This window comes from Schistocerca piceifrons, chromosome 4 (assembly GCF_021461385.2).
Source record: "Schistocerca piceifrons isolate TAMUIC-IGC-003096 chromosome 4, iqSchPice1.1, whole genome shotgun sequence".
Lineage (NCBI taxonomy): Eukaryota > Metazoa > Arthropoda > Insecta > Orthoptera > Acrididae > Schistocerca > Schistocerca piceifrons.
The window spans coordinates 249819729-249835257 of NC_060141.1; the positions used below are offsets into that span (position 1 = coordinate 249819729).

General features: G+C 42.9%; 1 protein-coding gene across 1 annotated transcript in view; it reads left to right on the forward strand.

Moving 5' to 3' along the window:
* Positions 1-1510: 1510 nt before the first annotated feature.
* LOC124795173 (phytanoyl-CoA dioxygenase domain-containing protein 1 homolog) overlaps positions 1511-15529 on the forward strand; it is a 63417-nt gene continuing 49398 nt past the window's right edge. The window contains exon 1 of the mRNA XM_047259070.1: positions 1511-1658. Coding sequence (XP_047115026.1) covers positions 1635-1658 — 24 coding nt within the window. The 5' untranslated portion in view covers positions 1511-1634. The remainder of the gene's footprint in view (positions 1659-15529) is intronic.

Below are 15529 nucleotides of genomic sequence, written 5' to 3' on the forward strand. Positions count from 1 at the left end.
TAATATTGTCCCCTTCAAATCAGTTCCCTTCAGCAGCTATACATCGGCGGAGTTGTTCCTAGTCTTCGTAGCAACGCTGATAGGCTGTAACTGATAGGGCCTCTTACATGTCGGTCACATTCTTTTGAGTGGTCTCCAGTGTCTCCAAATGGCGTCCTTTTCGTTTTTCAATTTTGGGAAAACAAAAAAGTCACAAGGAGTCAGACTGTGTGAATACGAGGGCTGTGGAACAACATAAATGCCTTTTGAGGTGAAAAATTCCGTGATGGAAGTGGCTGTGTGACCTGGAGCGTTGTCACGATGTAGCCTCCAGTTGTCTGCAATGTCTGGTCTCACTCGAAACTCCCTTTCCCTGAGCCTTCAAGGAAATTTTGTAAAACACTTGGTCGATAGTTTGCCCTGAAGTAACAGTCTCCCAAGAGCACGCACACATTCGATGTTATCGTCGGGTTTTTTAGTTGAAGGTGTTTCTGTGCGAGGTTTATCTTCAACGTGTTCTTGGCTTTCCAAAAATGAGTTGTGCCGGCAAAGAAGTTGTACTCTTGGTAAGTAATGTTCCCCAAAGGCCTATTTCAACTTTTGAAAGGTCACACTCGCGGATTCCCCTAGTTTAACAAATACTTCATGACATAAGCTTGTTCTAAATTCCGCTGTTCCATTTTCGTAACACAAAATTAAAATGCAACTTCATGACGGCGCTCTCAAAAATCACGTGATTACTGTACAGAGCTGAAACTCGGACTGAGCTTCTGGAAGGGATGGACACTCCAGTCTACACAAACAGACGAGCACTGTGTTGTCAGATCACTCGTAGTGTTGTCAGTCTCATTATTTTTCTCACACTCCTTCACTACTAACTATTCGCAACAAATTTTGTAGGAAGTATCCACATATTCCTCTGAATGCACTTGCAAAATTAGATTATTGTACGACGTAGTTCAGTAGACATGACTTTGCACAAAACACTGAGAAGCGACAAAAACTAGCTTTTGATTGAAACGGAGCGCAAATTACCCAGACTATACTCGTGCACTGTTAGATGATGAAAACACTTTCCGACTTCCAACAAACCTTAAGAATAATTTCAAATATTTTGTAAGCTTTATCACTTACTTGATTAACATCAAATATTTAACACATTAAATCATTTGTAAGATAATCAGAATTTGGAATCTGTTTTATACATGAGAATTCGATTCTCTAAAGAATAGGGGATTTATTATTACCACATAATATTACGAAATAGAGAAAGTAAAAAATTTGCGAATTTCTTTGTTTGGGCATCATTAAGGGCACCTTGCCGGCGGTCATACTGACACGTGCACTGAGCAGTAAGCTCCGTGAGCCAGTTATAAAGTAGTGATTCGCCAGATGAAAAATTATGCGGAGGAAGTACGGCGAAGAGCCCTATTTTTTGCCTAGCGTCGATGAATCGTCGCTCTCAACTTCCGCGGGACGTCAGCGTTGCGAGAATGCCCCCTGGAGCCCGAGTTTCCCGAAACACCGCTGCGCGGCGCTGGGGTAGAGCGCGGTGTGAAGTTGTGTGGCAGCGCGAGCGCGCCGACTCCCGCCAGTTGCCGATGCACGACGGTTCTCATTGGGTGCCGCAGGTTACATCTGCCTGAGCCTTCACAATGCACGACAGCATACGGACCAAGGTAGGTGCCAAACTCATTGTTGCATCGCGTGGCTCCTTACCTCAGCTTTCTAAATACTTGTTTCCATCCTCGAGTGTGTAACGACCCGATTTCGAAGCAACTGCATTTTATACTGTGTCGTTAAGTTTTAATGAACGGGACACATCGTATTTCATTCTTTCTGACCGTCAAAGTGAATATTCGAAGATAAACTTCCTTGGATAAGGCTACGTGAACAACGGCGATTTGTCGTTTCCGATTCTGTTGGATGCCAGCACCTCTGTTGACAGAACACTATTATGCTTTAGTGTAGACGCGTGTTTCCACAAAAAAATGGTTTTGAAATGAGAAAAAAATTGGTAGTTCTTTCTGCAAAGAGGTATAAATTCATCTGACTCAGATTAATTACTTACGTAATAGCAAACTAGTATTAGGGCACTTAATGTACAAGTGCTGTGAAATGTTCGATAGACAACACTATGCCATTTTGTGATACTGCCATTTGTTCTTAACATTCTCTTCACGAACCGAGCGTGGGATGTGTGATCATTTCCGTGTCTCCAGCCGATCTGTAATTCCTGAATTTCTCATTTATAATCAGCTGAAATACTGAAACTAATTTTCTGCAACACTGTCAGAATATCTCCAGCATTTTCGTATAGTCATCACGACAGATAGAGATAGTAACCTCCTCTGTAACCTCTCTAACCTATTTTGGGCGTCAGAAACTGGAGCAATATCCCAGTACACGTCGTACAAGCTTTTTGTAACAGTTATTAGCAATGATGAACTGCATGTATTCCAGCATGCTACCAATGATCAGTAGACTGACAGCCTCCTGTGTTTTAACTCCGTACGCTTTCTGTTTTATCTTTAACGTGAGCCTATTGCAACATCAGTGTAAATCACTGGAAAAAGCTATTTTGTGACTGCGTCCCAAACTATATAAAATAATAAGCATTGGGTGTCACGTTGTTTCGACAGTTCATTGTTAGTATATCTGGAGAAATCAGACGGGTGTAACCAGACCAAGAAAGTCTCGTCTGTGTCCTAATACCGTGTGACACTCTCACGAGCTAGTTGAACCACGATACTTCAGATGAACTGGGTAATTTTCTGGTTTATAAGTAATGTCTTCGGCTAACCGTTCCTGTCGCAACACCTCATAGACGGCGACAATGCATGGATATCATTCGTGTGATATGTCGCTTCGCGCCAGACAATCCCAAAGACTTTCAGCGCGATTCAATCTTCTGACTTTGCGTTTTCATAAGTGATTGCTGCTGAGTGTTCCTTCTGACAAGCATATTTACAGCCATGTGGACAAGAGAATTGTCATCTTGGAAACTAGGGCTGGTGATGGTAGGGTCCTCATTAGGATGTAGAACGTACGCCAAAACATGGATGTCCATCAGCTTGATGTAGCCATTCTGCTTAAAGGTATCAAACAATCCTTTAGTGCGTAATGAAAATATCACAATGCCTTCATCAGCTTCCACAATACCTTACATCTACACCTTACAGAAGATTTGGTAAAGGCTAGAAGAACAAAGTACTGTGTTCCATTCACATTTAAGCTGAAATGCGATTTACGCACCTCCAAAGCACAAGGTTTGTGTCTATTCATCGACACGCTAGGGTGCAGGGTGCAGGAGTGAAAACGGTTGGCTTGCGTGTAGTTCCAGTCATGCCCCTGCAATGAAAACATTTCCAATGCGTTCCACCGGAATCCATTCAGGGCGACAGTGACCCCTTATAGCAATTTGTTCTTTATATCGTAGCATTTTTAGCCACGCCAAGAGGAATATGTTAGCGGACCCATTCCTAAGATAATACTCAAAAATAGACGTGTAAAATCAGGCATTTCCCTTCTGGAATGAGGTTTGTTGTACCCAAAGACAGTCATATCCCTTTACCATTGCGCTTCATGTTACAAACGGCAATTTGTACAGACACTCTACTGTACTAATTATGAATTAAATATAGGTTCGCCTTTTTCCAAGTACACAATTATTATTTTCCTTTCATATCCAAACAAATTTCATCACAACTGTGGCATCTTTAATTGTTTTATCTTTCATTTTTCATTAAATAAGTAAATATATATTTTATTTGGGGTAAGAAATATATTACATCGCATTTTGAAGTTAGCTAAATAACTTATGCATTTTAGCTTTTATTTACATTGCGTGTGCTCTGTGGTGGCAAAACGAAATCAGCTATGTCATTTGCAAACATTAGGACTGTTAGGCTATCGACTGCACTGAATTTTCGTTTATAAACACAGCCTTTAAAATACATACTCCCGTAAAACAGTGCCGTATGTCCCTTTTTAGCCTTAGTGTCGCTGCGTTTGGTTTTCCTGCACTGTGGCTGGTTTTTATTTGCCAGCCAAATTGGGCGTCCTCCCTTGGCGCTCGAAACATTTGAACACTGTTCCCGACAGCCGAATCAATTGTGCCCTGCTACACCTTGTTAACTGCACGGGTTTATAATTTGATTCATTGTTTAGACTTTAGAGTATTACGTATGAACAATTGGTATATTTATTGATGCCACAAATCCAACTAAAATTTAATAGACATTAATGATCGGTGCTTTTGGTGCAATGTTCACCACAGGCTCAAACTGTACACCTTGCCAGGACTCGCACACGGATTCCCTACTTTTGCGTGCTGCACTCTTCCTACCGTGCGTTTAGAAACTGCAGCAACAACCTAAACAACTATCCCTCGAAAGGTAATCCACAGTTTTGTTTTCAGTCAGTTGCTATTAATTACTGCAGACAATTTGCTTCTAAAACTTTCATACGTATCCGCATATACTTGTAATAAAACCATGGAACGAGGCGGTGAGACACTACTACACCTGCATTCCGAAGGGCGACAATTTAGATAGCCTGCTGGTCGTTCAGATTTAGGTTTGCACTGGTTTCACTAAGGCAAAAGCCGGGATACTATCTTCTAAAACAATAATTCCCCAATCCTTACTTCTCCACCCATTTCTCTCTATTTTGAGTTTGTCAGGTTTCATTTTTTGTTCACTCCGATATTAATCTGCCACATTCGATGTGTTCTATTTCGATACAGCGAGCCTCGGCTTTGAGCCAACTTAAGACACACTCTCCAGATATACATTAGTGTCCATTAAAATTCCGACGCCATGAAGACGACATGCAAGAAACGTCAAACTGATATGAAGTGCACTACATGCTTGCATTTCAGCGCAACCGCACCAAGTACGTAGACTAACATCATCAACATGCTGGATATAATGAAGGATTACGCAGCAGGTTTCTCATTCAGAAATCGCATTTGAATGTTGTTCTTTGGTGAGGGAATACATAGTGCAAAAAGGAGAGCGACTGCCAGCAAGTGTCACACTTCGACAATTGCAGGGTCTTGACCTATCTAGTATGGTTTATCGTTACGCAGTATTTGCTTCTCACGATGGTTGGAATTGCACGACTGTCATGCGAGCAACGTAGATAGTTTGAGCAACGAAGGGTACGTAGCGACTGAAAAAAAAGCGCAGGTCATTCACAGTTTCAAGAAGGGTCATAGGACAGATAGACCTACATCATTGACGTCAGTGTGTTGTAGAATTATGGAACGATTTATGCTCATGTATTATGACGTTTTTGGAGAACGAAAATCCCCTCTATAAAAATCAACATGCATTCTGCAAACACAGATCTTGCGAAAATTCACTCGCTCTGTTCCTCCACGAGAGCCACAGCGCTTCAGACGTCGGCGCCCAGGTTGATGCCATGTTCTTCGACTTCAGAAAGGCATTTGACACCGTCCCACACTGCCTTTTAGTGAAAAAATGTACAAGTTTACTGAGAACTGGACGACATTTTCGACTGGATTTAAAACTTTCTTGCAGATAGAACTCAACACGTCTCTCTCAACGGAACAAAATCGACAGATGTAAAAGTAATTTTCGGAATGCCCATGGAAGCGTTAGTGGACCATTACTGTTTACAGTTTATATAAATTATCTAGTAGAAAGCATCGAAAACTCTTTAACGCTGTTAAATGCAGTTATCTATAACGTCGGAGGAACTGGCAGTTTACCTTGAACATAAATAAATGTAACACATGGCGCATGCATAGGAAAAGAATCCACTACTGTTAAATAGTTGGAAAAGCAGATTCGTAGGCAAAATCTTAAGGAAATCTAACTCATCCACTACAGATGTGGCTTACAAGGTGCTGTTCATCAATCTGGGACCCTTACCTACATCTACATCTACATCTACATTGATACTCCGCAAGCCACCCAACGGTGTGTGGCGGAGGGCACTGTACGTGCCACTGTCATTACCTTCCTTTCCTGTTCCAGTCGCGTATGGTTCGCGGGAAAAACGACTGTCTGAGAGCCTCCGTGCGTGCTCTAATCTCTCTAATTTTACATTCGTGATCTCCACGGGAGGTATAAGTAGGGGGAAGCAATATATTCGATACCTCATCCAGAAACGCACCCTTTCGAAACCTGGCGAGCAAGCTACACCGCGATGCAGAGCGCCTCTCTTGCAGAGTCTGCCACTTGAGTTTATTAAACATCTCCGTAACGCTATCACGGTTACCAAATAACCCTGTGACGAAACGCGCCGCTCTTCTTTGGATCTTCTCTATCTCCTCCGTCAGACCCATCTGGTACGGATCCCACACTGATGAGCAATACTCAAGTATAGGTCGAACGAGTGTTTTGTAAGCCACCTCCTTTGTTGATGGACTACATTTTCTAAGCACTCTCCCAATGAATCTGAACCTGGTACCCGCCTTACCAACAATTAATTTTATATGATCATTCCACTTCAAATCGTTCCGCACGCATACTCCCAGATATTTTACAGAAGTAACTGCTACCAGTGTTTGTTCCGCTATCATATAATCATACAATAAAGGATCCTTCTTTCTATGTATTCGCAATACATTACATTTGTCTATGTTAAGGGTCAGTTGCCACTCCCTGCACCAAGTGCCTATCCGCTGCAGATCTTCCTGCATTTCGCTACAATTTTCTAATGCTGCAACTTCTCTGTATACTACAGCATCATCCGCGAAAAGCCGCATGGAACTTCCGACACTATCTACTAAGTCATTTACATATATTGTGAAAAGCAATGGTCCCATAACACTCCCCTGTGGCACGCCAGAGGTTACTTTAACGTCTGTAGACGTCTCTCCATTGATAACAACATGCTGTGTTCTGTTTGCTAAAAACTCTTCAATCCAGCCACACAGCTGGTCTGATATTCCGTAGGCTCTTACTTTGTTTATCAGGCGACAGTGCGGAACTGTATCGAACGCCTTCCGGAAGTCAAGAAAAATAGCATCTACCTGGGAGCCTGTATCTAATATTTTCTGGGTCTCATGAACAAATAAGGCGAGTTGGGTCTCACACGATCGCTGTTTCCGGATTCCATGTTGATTCCTACATAGTAGATTCTGGGTTTCCAGAAATGACATGATACGCGAGCAAAAAACATGTTCTAAAATTCTGCAAGAGATCGACGTAAGAGATATAGGTCTATAGTTTTGCGCATCTGCTCGACGACCCTTCTTGAAGACTGGGACTATTTGCGCTCTTTTCCAATCGTTTGGAACCCTCCGTTCCTCTAGAGACTTGCGGTACACGGCTGTTAGAAGGGGGGCAAGTTCTTTCGCGTACTCTGTGTAGAATCGAATTGGTATCCCGTCAGGTCCAGTGGACTTTCCTCTATTGAGTGATTCCAGTTGCTTTTCTATTCCTTGGACACTTATTTCGATGTCTGCCATTTTTTCGTTTGTGCGAGGATTTAGAGAAGGAACTGCAGTGCGGTCTTCCTCTGTGAAACAGCTTTGGAAAAAGGTGTTTAGTATTTCAGCTTTACGCGAGTCATCCTCTGTTTCAATGCCATCATCATCCCGTAGTGTCTGGATATGCTGTTTCGAGCCACTTACTGATTTAACGTAAGACCAGAACTTCCTAGGATTTTCTGTCAAGTCGGTACATAGAATTTTACTTTCGAATTCAATGAACGCTTCACGCATAGCCCTCCTTACGCTAACTTTGAAATCGTTTAGCTTCTGTTTGTCTGAGAGGTTTTGGCTGCGTTTAAACTTGGAGTGGAACTCTCTTTGCTTTCGCAGTAGTTTCCTAACTTTGTTGTTGTACCACGGTGGGTTTTTCCCGTCCCTCAAAGTTTTACTGGGCACGTACCTGTCTAAAACGCATTTTACGATTGCCTTGAACTTTTTCCATAAACACTCAACATTGTCAGTGTCGGGACAGAAATTTTCGTTTTGATCTGTTAGGTAGTCTGAAATCTGCCTTCTATTACTCTTGCTAAACAGATAAACCTTCCTCCCTTTTTTTATATTCCTATTAACTTCCATATTCAGGGATGCTGCAACGGCCTTATGATCACTGATTCCCTGTTCTGTACATACAGAGTCGAAAAGTTCGGGTCTGTTTGTTATCAGTAGGTCCAAGATGTTATTTCCACGAGTCGGTTCTCTGTTTAATTGCTCGAGGTAATTTTCGGATAGTGCACTCAGTATAATGTCACTCGACTGATAAAAATGGTTGAGAAGATCCAACGAAGAGTGGCATGTTTCGTCACGGGATCGTTTCGTCGGCGCGAGGACGTTACAGAGATGCTTAACGGACTCCAGTGGCTAATAGTACAAGACATGAGTTGTGCATCAAACATAAGTTTGCTATTCAAATTTCGAAAGAGTATTTTCGGGAAGAGTCGGACAACATATTATTTCCTCCCATATATGTCTCGCGAAATGACCCCAACGAGAAAATTCGAGAAATTAGAGCTAATACAAATGCTTGTCTACAATCATTCTTCCCACTCACCATTCGCGTATGGAACGGAAAGGGGGGATCAGTTGGTTGTACCAAAAGTAATCTCCGCCCCACACCGTCATGTGCCTTACTGAGTATTCATGTGGATTCAGGGTTTCCATACTCAACTCCACGCAAGAGCTCAACGATACCACGTGACTAGCACCCGAGAAGACATACGTGTTGTTTGTTCGCCCATGCAGGATCGTACAAGGCAGCAGGGATGATACACCGACAGCAATGCGCCAGACAACACTGAACGCAGGGGTGGTACCACAACAATCTTTTCAACGAGTCCGACAATAGCATCACGATGGATGTATCCATGTATGGAGGTGCTGAGGAAAACGTTACCACGTTTCATTCATCATCGTCATACGAGCTCAGCATCCAGCATGATACTCTGCGATACCATTAGGTTCCTAATACCACTTCTGGTTCGCATAGCTCCTAATTAGGACAGCATGCGTTAGACTTGTCAAGGGTGATGGCAGTGCTGTAGCTTCGAAGTCTCCGTGACATTATCTTTCAACAAGATAACGCAAGACCACATTTTTCCCGTGTTATCCTTTGTTACCCTCGCCAACACGTTTTCGAGATCTCTCGCCCACTGAAACCGTCTGGTAATGGGTTGTTGGGCGGTTGACATGCCACTACTCGGTGATCATGACGACTAATCAAATCTGGCACAGGGTTAAAACAGGGCGGAATGAGGTACCTATACCTGTCATCCAAGCTCAGTTCGATCCAGTACCCAGCCGGGTTTTGGCCATTGTTGCTGCCAGAGGTTGCAGCCCTATGTGTTAAATTTCGCACCCTGTACACACTCAAAACACCTAAAACTTTAATCGTGTATTTTTTCTGCTATACTGTAAACACAGAATAAGTAAAATTTCGTTGTTTGCTATCTTTCCTGTTGTTGGTATTTTAATGGCTTGTAGCGCACGTAAGCGAACGTTAACTATGATGTACTCACTGTTGAAATTTCTATTTATTTACTATAAGGAATCGATACACCATGTTCAATATTTAGTGATGGCTAGCGCATACAAAGTATTTCGGAACATGTGTAGAATCAAGATAAAGAAGGAATAAGAAAAGGTTAGCACATCATCGAAATGAGAATTAATAAGAAAAAGACAAAATCTATGGTGATAAGTGCAAGATAAGTAAGAACAACTATAAAGCTAGGATAAGAAGATATAGAACAAGTTAGTGCTTTAAGATATAGTGGAAGCATTATCACGGAAGTCATGAGATGCAGTAAGGAGGTAAGAATGGATTTAGTAGTTGCCAAAGTGGCATTTGATAATAAGAGGAGATTTCTATGTGGGAACATGAACAAGGATCTGAGGAAGAGGTTGGCGAGGTATTTTAGGTGTAACGTAGCGTTATACGGAGCCATGACATGGACACTGAGGAAAGAGGAAGAAAGAAGAATAGAAGTATATGAGATGTACGTTTGGAGGAGGATTTAAGGGATAAAATGGGGAGACAAATTGAGAAATGAGGTGTTGGAAAGAGAGGGAAATTTTAAAAGTAATCAGGAAGAGAATACACAAATGGCTAGGACATTAGATGGGAAGAGGTTTTCTACTGATTGATGCTGTGGAAGGAACATTGAATGGAAGACGAAGAAGAGGACGCAGAAGATATCAGATAGTGAATAGTATGAGGCTAGAAAACTATTACGAGACGACGAAGAGGACAGCAAATGACAGGACTGCATGGAAGGCTGTATCTGAAGACTTGGCTTAAGGCCGCGCGTTGTGGCCGCGCGGTTAGAGGCGCTATGTCACGGATTGCGCCCCCCCCCCCCCCCCCCCCCACCGGAGATTCGAGTCCTCCCTCGGGCATGGGTCTGTGTGTGTTGTTCGTAGCATAAGTTAGTTTAAGTAGTCGTTATATGTCAGTTGTATATTTATCTGGCAGACAACTGTTGAGTGTGTGTGCAGTATAGTGTTGTTTTGTATGATTATGGAAGAGAAATGGAATACGTGGCTGAAATCGGTGACAGCACGTAGCCTGCTCCACTTGACTAAGAGTCCAGGCGGACGGTGCGACTGGCTAATCGCCATCATCAATACCATTAGTTTCTCCACCTGTGGGTCCAGAGCTTGACGTACATTCTGAAAGCTAAAGCCGTTTTACGTGTGCACCGTAGGCTGTCAGATTTTTTCAAACAGATGAAACTTTACTGTGTCCAGGTGAAATGAATAGATATCACATATACTGTAATCGTATACAGCTGGATTTTTTTGAAAGTCAAGTTTATTCAAACTGCATTGGATTCATAGATAATTAACGGGGAGTGTGATTCACTATGTTAAGTGGAGGTCAATCTGATTTTCTCATAATTACTGCACAATGATTTTTTCACGTTGACAACAGCGTCATACCGTGTATCTCTGCTGCTGATTAGGATAGACCGTTTATATACTGAGATTTTAACCAGTCCTGGTATTCGTCCTTACGACTCGCTCAATGTTACATTTGTTTCTGGTCAATCTGTGTCATTGAAGTTCACGTACACCTTAATCCCTTTAGACTCCTCCTCGCATAACCTACACTTCTTAACTTTATCTATGTGGATGCAAGTGTTAATTTCCAGCCATACGTATTAACCAGAAAGTCATCCTTAACGGGAAACGCTGTGCAATGCTGTTTCCCCAATGAATACACATGAGGTACTTACTGTTCAGCAGGCGATGTGTTAGTTATACAAGCGCTCCCGAGTCGTATCATCTGACGCACTTCTTATCGAGCCAAGTATAGCCTGAAGACGGACGCGACCTGTCAAGATAAATCTCCAGGCCCTGACCCGCTTCAGTGAGTCTATAACAACAGCTGGATTACGAGTGTCAGAATGTTATTGAATAAGGTTTGTTGACTGCTCAGATGTCTCGATCGACGTCTATGGTTCCATTCCCCAATAAATTGCTAATATTATCTGTTAATTTAGCTTATGGCGGGACACAGGATATTATTACACATTAAGCAGCAGGTGTAAAACCGTGCTACTAACAACAAATAGATGAAACATAGAACAGAAATAGTCGAAAGAACTCTCGATTAGCGTCAGGGCGTCCTTTACATTGCCTGGATATGATGCTAAGCTACACTCCAGCGAAATATATTCGATGATTTGGATGTCTCGTCACGATTGCAAAATGAATCGCGCTTTTTTTGTTTGGCTTTTGAGAATCGTAATAGCTGTCTCCCATCTCCACTGAGAGAAATCAAAGTGTTCTGATTTATTGCGCTTGCTTAGATCGGTTTGTACTCATAGTGACGCTTGGTGGATCCATATTTGTCGCCATTTAAGGCTGAGATGGATGAGATCGCCAGCGATAACAGTAACTCCACACACCGCAATCAGTGCATCCTTGGTGATATTTTTTTATATGGGCTCTACGCCATGGTCTAGGCATGTTCCTGCACTTAACGTTTTTGCTCCTAATGCTGGAAACATCATCAGATGCTATAAAGACTTAGATCGTAGTTTCAAAGCCAACGACCTCGCCGAGTAGTTAAGAGCGGTTCTTGTGGGATCGTCGAAGTGGATGGGTGACCGTCCGGGTCTGCCGAGTGCTGTTGGCAAGCAGGGTACATTCAGCCCTTGTGAGACCAACCGAGGAGCTACTTCATTGAGACGCAGCGGCTCCGGTATCGAACACTAACAACGACCGGGAGAGCAGTGTGCTGACCACCTGCCACTCTACATCCACATCAAGTAGCGCCTATCATCTGAGGATGACACAGCGGTCGGTCGGTACCGTTGGGCCTTCCGAGTCTTGTTCAGGAGGAGGACTATATTCAAACTCAAATAACTGGCTTAGTCTTTATAGCCTCTGAAATCTCCAACATCTGGAGACTTAACCTTAGGCAGGGAATAACGCTCATACTACAAAAATTATCAAGGGTTTACGTGCTGCCAACGTTGTAAACTAGTAGAACAAAGACTTCAAGCAAAACACTCACTGAACGCTAATACCATTGTCTGTGCCTAGACACATATACGGGTAGTTGCTGTGAGACGTAGAGGCTGTTACTTATCTTAATGTTGCTGCAACCAGGACAACCATGACACCGTGGGTCAGTTTCAGATGCTCAGCAGTCATTCTCTCAGAGAGAAAACTTAAGTCACTACTTGTATTGTATGTTAACCAGGGAAATAGAAACGACGGAGAGGCTTTGTCCCCGCCGCAGCCGCAGTGGTCCACAACCCTACGACGACTACCGCAGTCCACTTCACCCCTCCGGCGCCTCACAGCGAACCCAGGGTTATTGTGCGGTTCGGCCCCCGGTGGACCCCCCCCCCCCCGCCCCCCCCCCGCCCCCCCCCCCGCCCCCCAGGGAACATCTCATACCGGACGAGTGTAACCCCTATGTTTGCGTGGTAGAGTAATGGTGGTGTACGCGTACGTGGAGAACTTGTTTGCGTAGCAATCGACGACATAGTGTAACTGAGGCGGAATAAGGGGAACCAGCCCGCATTCGCCGAGGCAGATGGAAAACCACTTAAAAACCATCCACAGACTGGCCGGCTCACCGGACCTTGACACAAAACCGCAGGGCGGATTCGTGCCGGGGACCAGGCGCTCCTTCCCGCCCGGAAAGCCGTGCGTTAGACCGCACGGCCAACCGGGCAGGCAAGTCACGACTTACTTGCAATATACTGCAAGTCCAACAAAATGATATCCATCCGATCATTTACCAGAAAACTGCAGCGCTAATTGCAGCACATATATATTGTTTCTTTCACGGTTTCCCTGCATGAAGTTCATTTTGTCCGTTGAAAATGTACATTTTCACTTACGTTAGTGCCAAGCCCACCAGGGCAACGAAACAAGTCAATACCAACGCATATTGACCGACGCAGCCTGACGAGTAATATCTCATGTACAAATTAAATACCTCTTTGGTTCAATGTCATTACAAAGTGAACTTCTTATTGGAGTTCAGAGTCGTTCAAAAAATAGTGATTTATTTCAATTATGTATTCATATATTCTGAACTTAGTATACTGTGCTACACCAGTTATACCTGACACAAATTTTAACCTGCACAGATAATTAATTCCCAGTGCTGTTACGGCTCTGGCTCTGAGTACTATGGGAGTTAACTTCTGAGGTCATCAGTCCCCTAGAACTTAGAACTACTTAAACCTAACCAACCTAAGGACATCACATCCATACCCGAGGCAGGGTTCGAACCTGCGACCGTAGAGTGCTGTTACGCTCGTTCGCATTCCAGGACGAACCTTTCGGGCTGTAGTGGAGTGTGCGACGTTGTGAAACTTCCTAGCACTGCGGTAAAAATATGTGCCGGGTTCGAGTCGTTTTCTGGCAGTAAGATGTAATCTGCCAGCAAGTTTCAAATTTTGCTATGTTCCTATAAGATAGCTGGACTACGTTTTCGCTGATTTACAGAAAGGTGGCATTTTGTCACAAGAATAACTCTTGGGTCTTTTTTGATTATTTAATGAACGAAACAGTTTAAATCACGCTTTTATCTATGACTGATTTCAGCTGAATTAGGGAACCTTTAGATTTACCTCTAAAATGCAGGACTGATCCTTTTCCCACTTTTCCTCTTCACTGTTGCCTTGGCAATCCTAATGGAGTGTTTTCTTCTGAACGTAGAATTTTATCTGTTGAGACTTTATTTTTGACTTTACTATGTCTGTTGGGAATGTTTTGTAGGTTCGTTTGTTGTCGAACTGAATCACGTGTCGGAAGAAGAAAGGAAAAGCAAGATCAGGGTTTAACATCTTTTAGACGACGAAACTAAACGCAATCACGAATTGGGAAATGAAATTGGCCGTTTAGTTTAAAAAAGTAACGACTCCACCATTTGTCTTACGAAATTTAGGGAAATGACGGAAACCTTGTCACTGTGAATTTTAGATGATTACGGAATGAAATAGAATGACCGTGTTGCATTATTGGCCTGGAGATTGCGTTTGGAGTAGCCTGGTGAGAATCTTTCTAGTTGACGCCAGTGTGCACATAGTGGCGAGCTGATAGACAAGGAACAGAGAACTAAAAAATATAAAAAAATTAAAAAAGAATGAAAGAGAAAATAACTGAAAACTGATAGATGAAGTCACCAATTAACTTGTTACTTCTGTGTCTGTTTCTTGTTTGCTGTATTATTCTGTAATATACACGGTGACTATAATTAAAGTTAAATTTTCAAACCCCTGTAGAAATAACACCACTGGTCAGAATAACGTCAAATTGCAACGGAATATTGTCGGAGAAGGAGAAAAACGTATGACAGAAGAAAAATAAATAGTTACAAAATGTAGCAATAGATGGCGCTATAAGCGTCAGAATTTAATATTGGTCGCCTACAAATGACAAATGAATCAAGTTTTCAAACCGCTGTAGAAACATGCCTTAGGTGTACGTTTGACGTTAGACAAACTGTACTATTCAGTGTGCATGGGTGTACAAGTGTGATACTGTTAGTTACGTAAGCCCATCCACCACGGCAAGGTCATATCACATTGGATGGGAAAAATAGGTTTTTAATTGTCCTGAGGCCAAAAACCGCATAAAAAGCATCGATCAAAATCAAATCGGATTATTAATTTCCGTGTGACTGGCGCAAAACACGTTCAATATGCTGTCCACCGTTTTCTGCAACAAGTTGAAATCGAGAAACAGCATGTTCCACAACTGATCAAAGTGTTTCCGGGGTCACGTTCAGAATGTGTCGCGTAATGCGTGCCTTCAATGCAGCCAAGTTTGCAATCGAAACACTGAACACAACGTCTTTCAGATAGCCCGACAGCCAGTAAGTCATACAGATTAAGATCAGGTGATCGGTACGGCCAGGCTGTAGGGGAATGGCGGCTGATAATTCTAGCATTCCCGAAATGGCGCTTCAGCAGCTGTTTAACTGGATTTACAACGTGCGGTGGTGCGCCATCTTGCCCAAAAATGATCCCATCCATACATCCACGCTGTTGGAGAGCTGGAATGACATGGTTGCGCAAAAGACATTCATAGCGCTTACCAGTGACGGTGCAGGTAGCA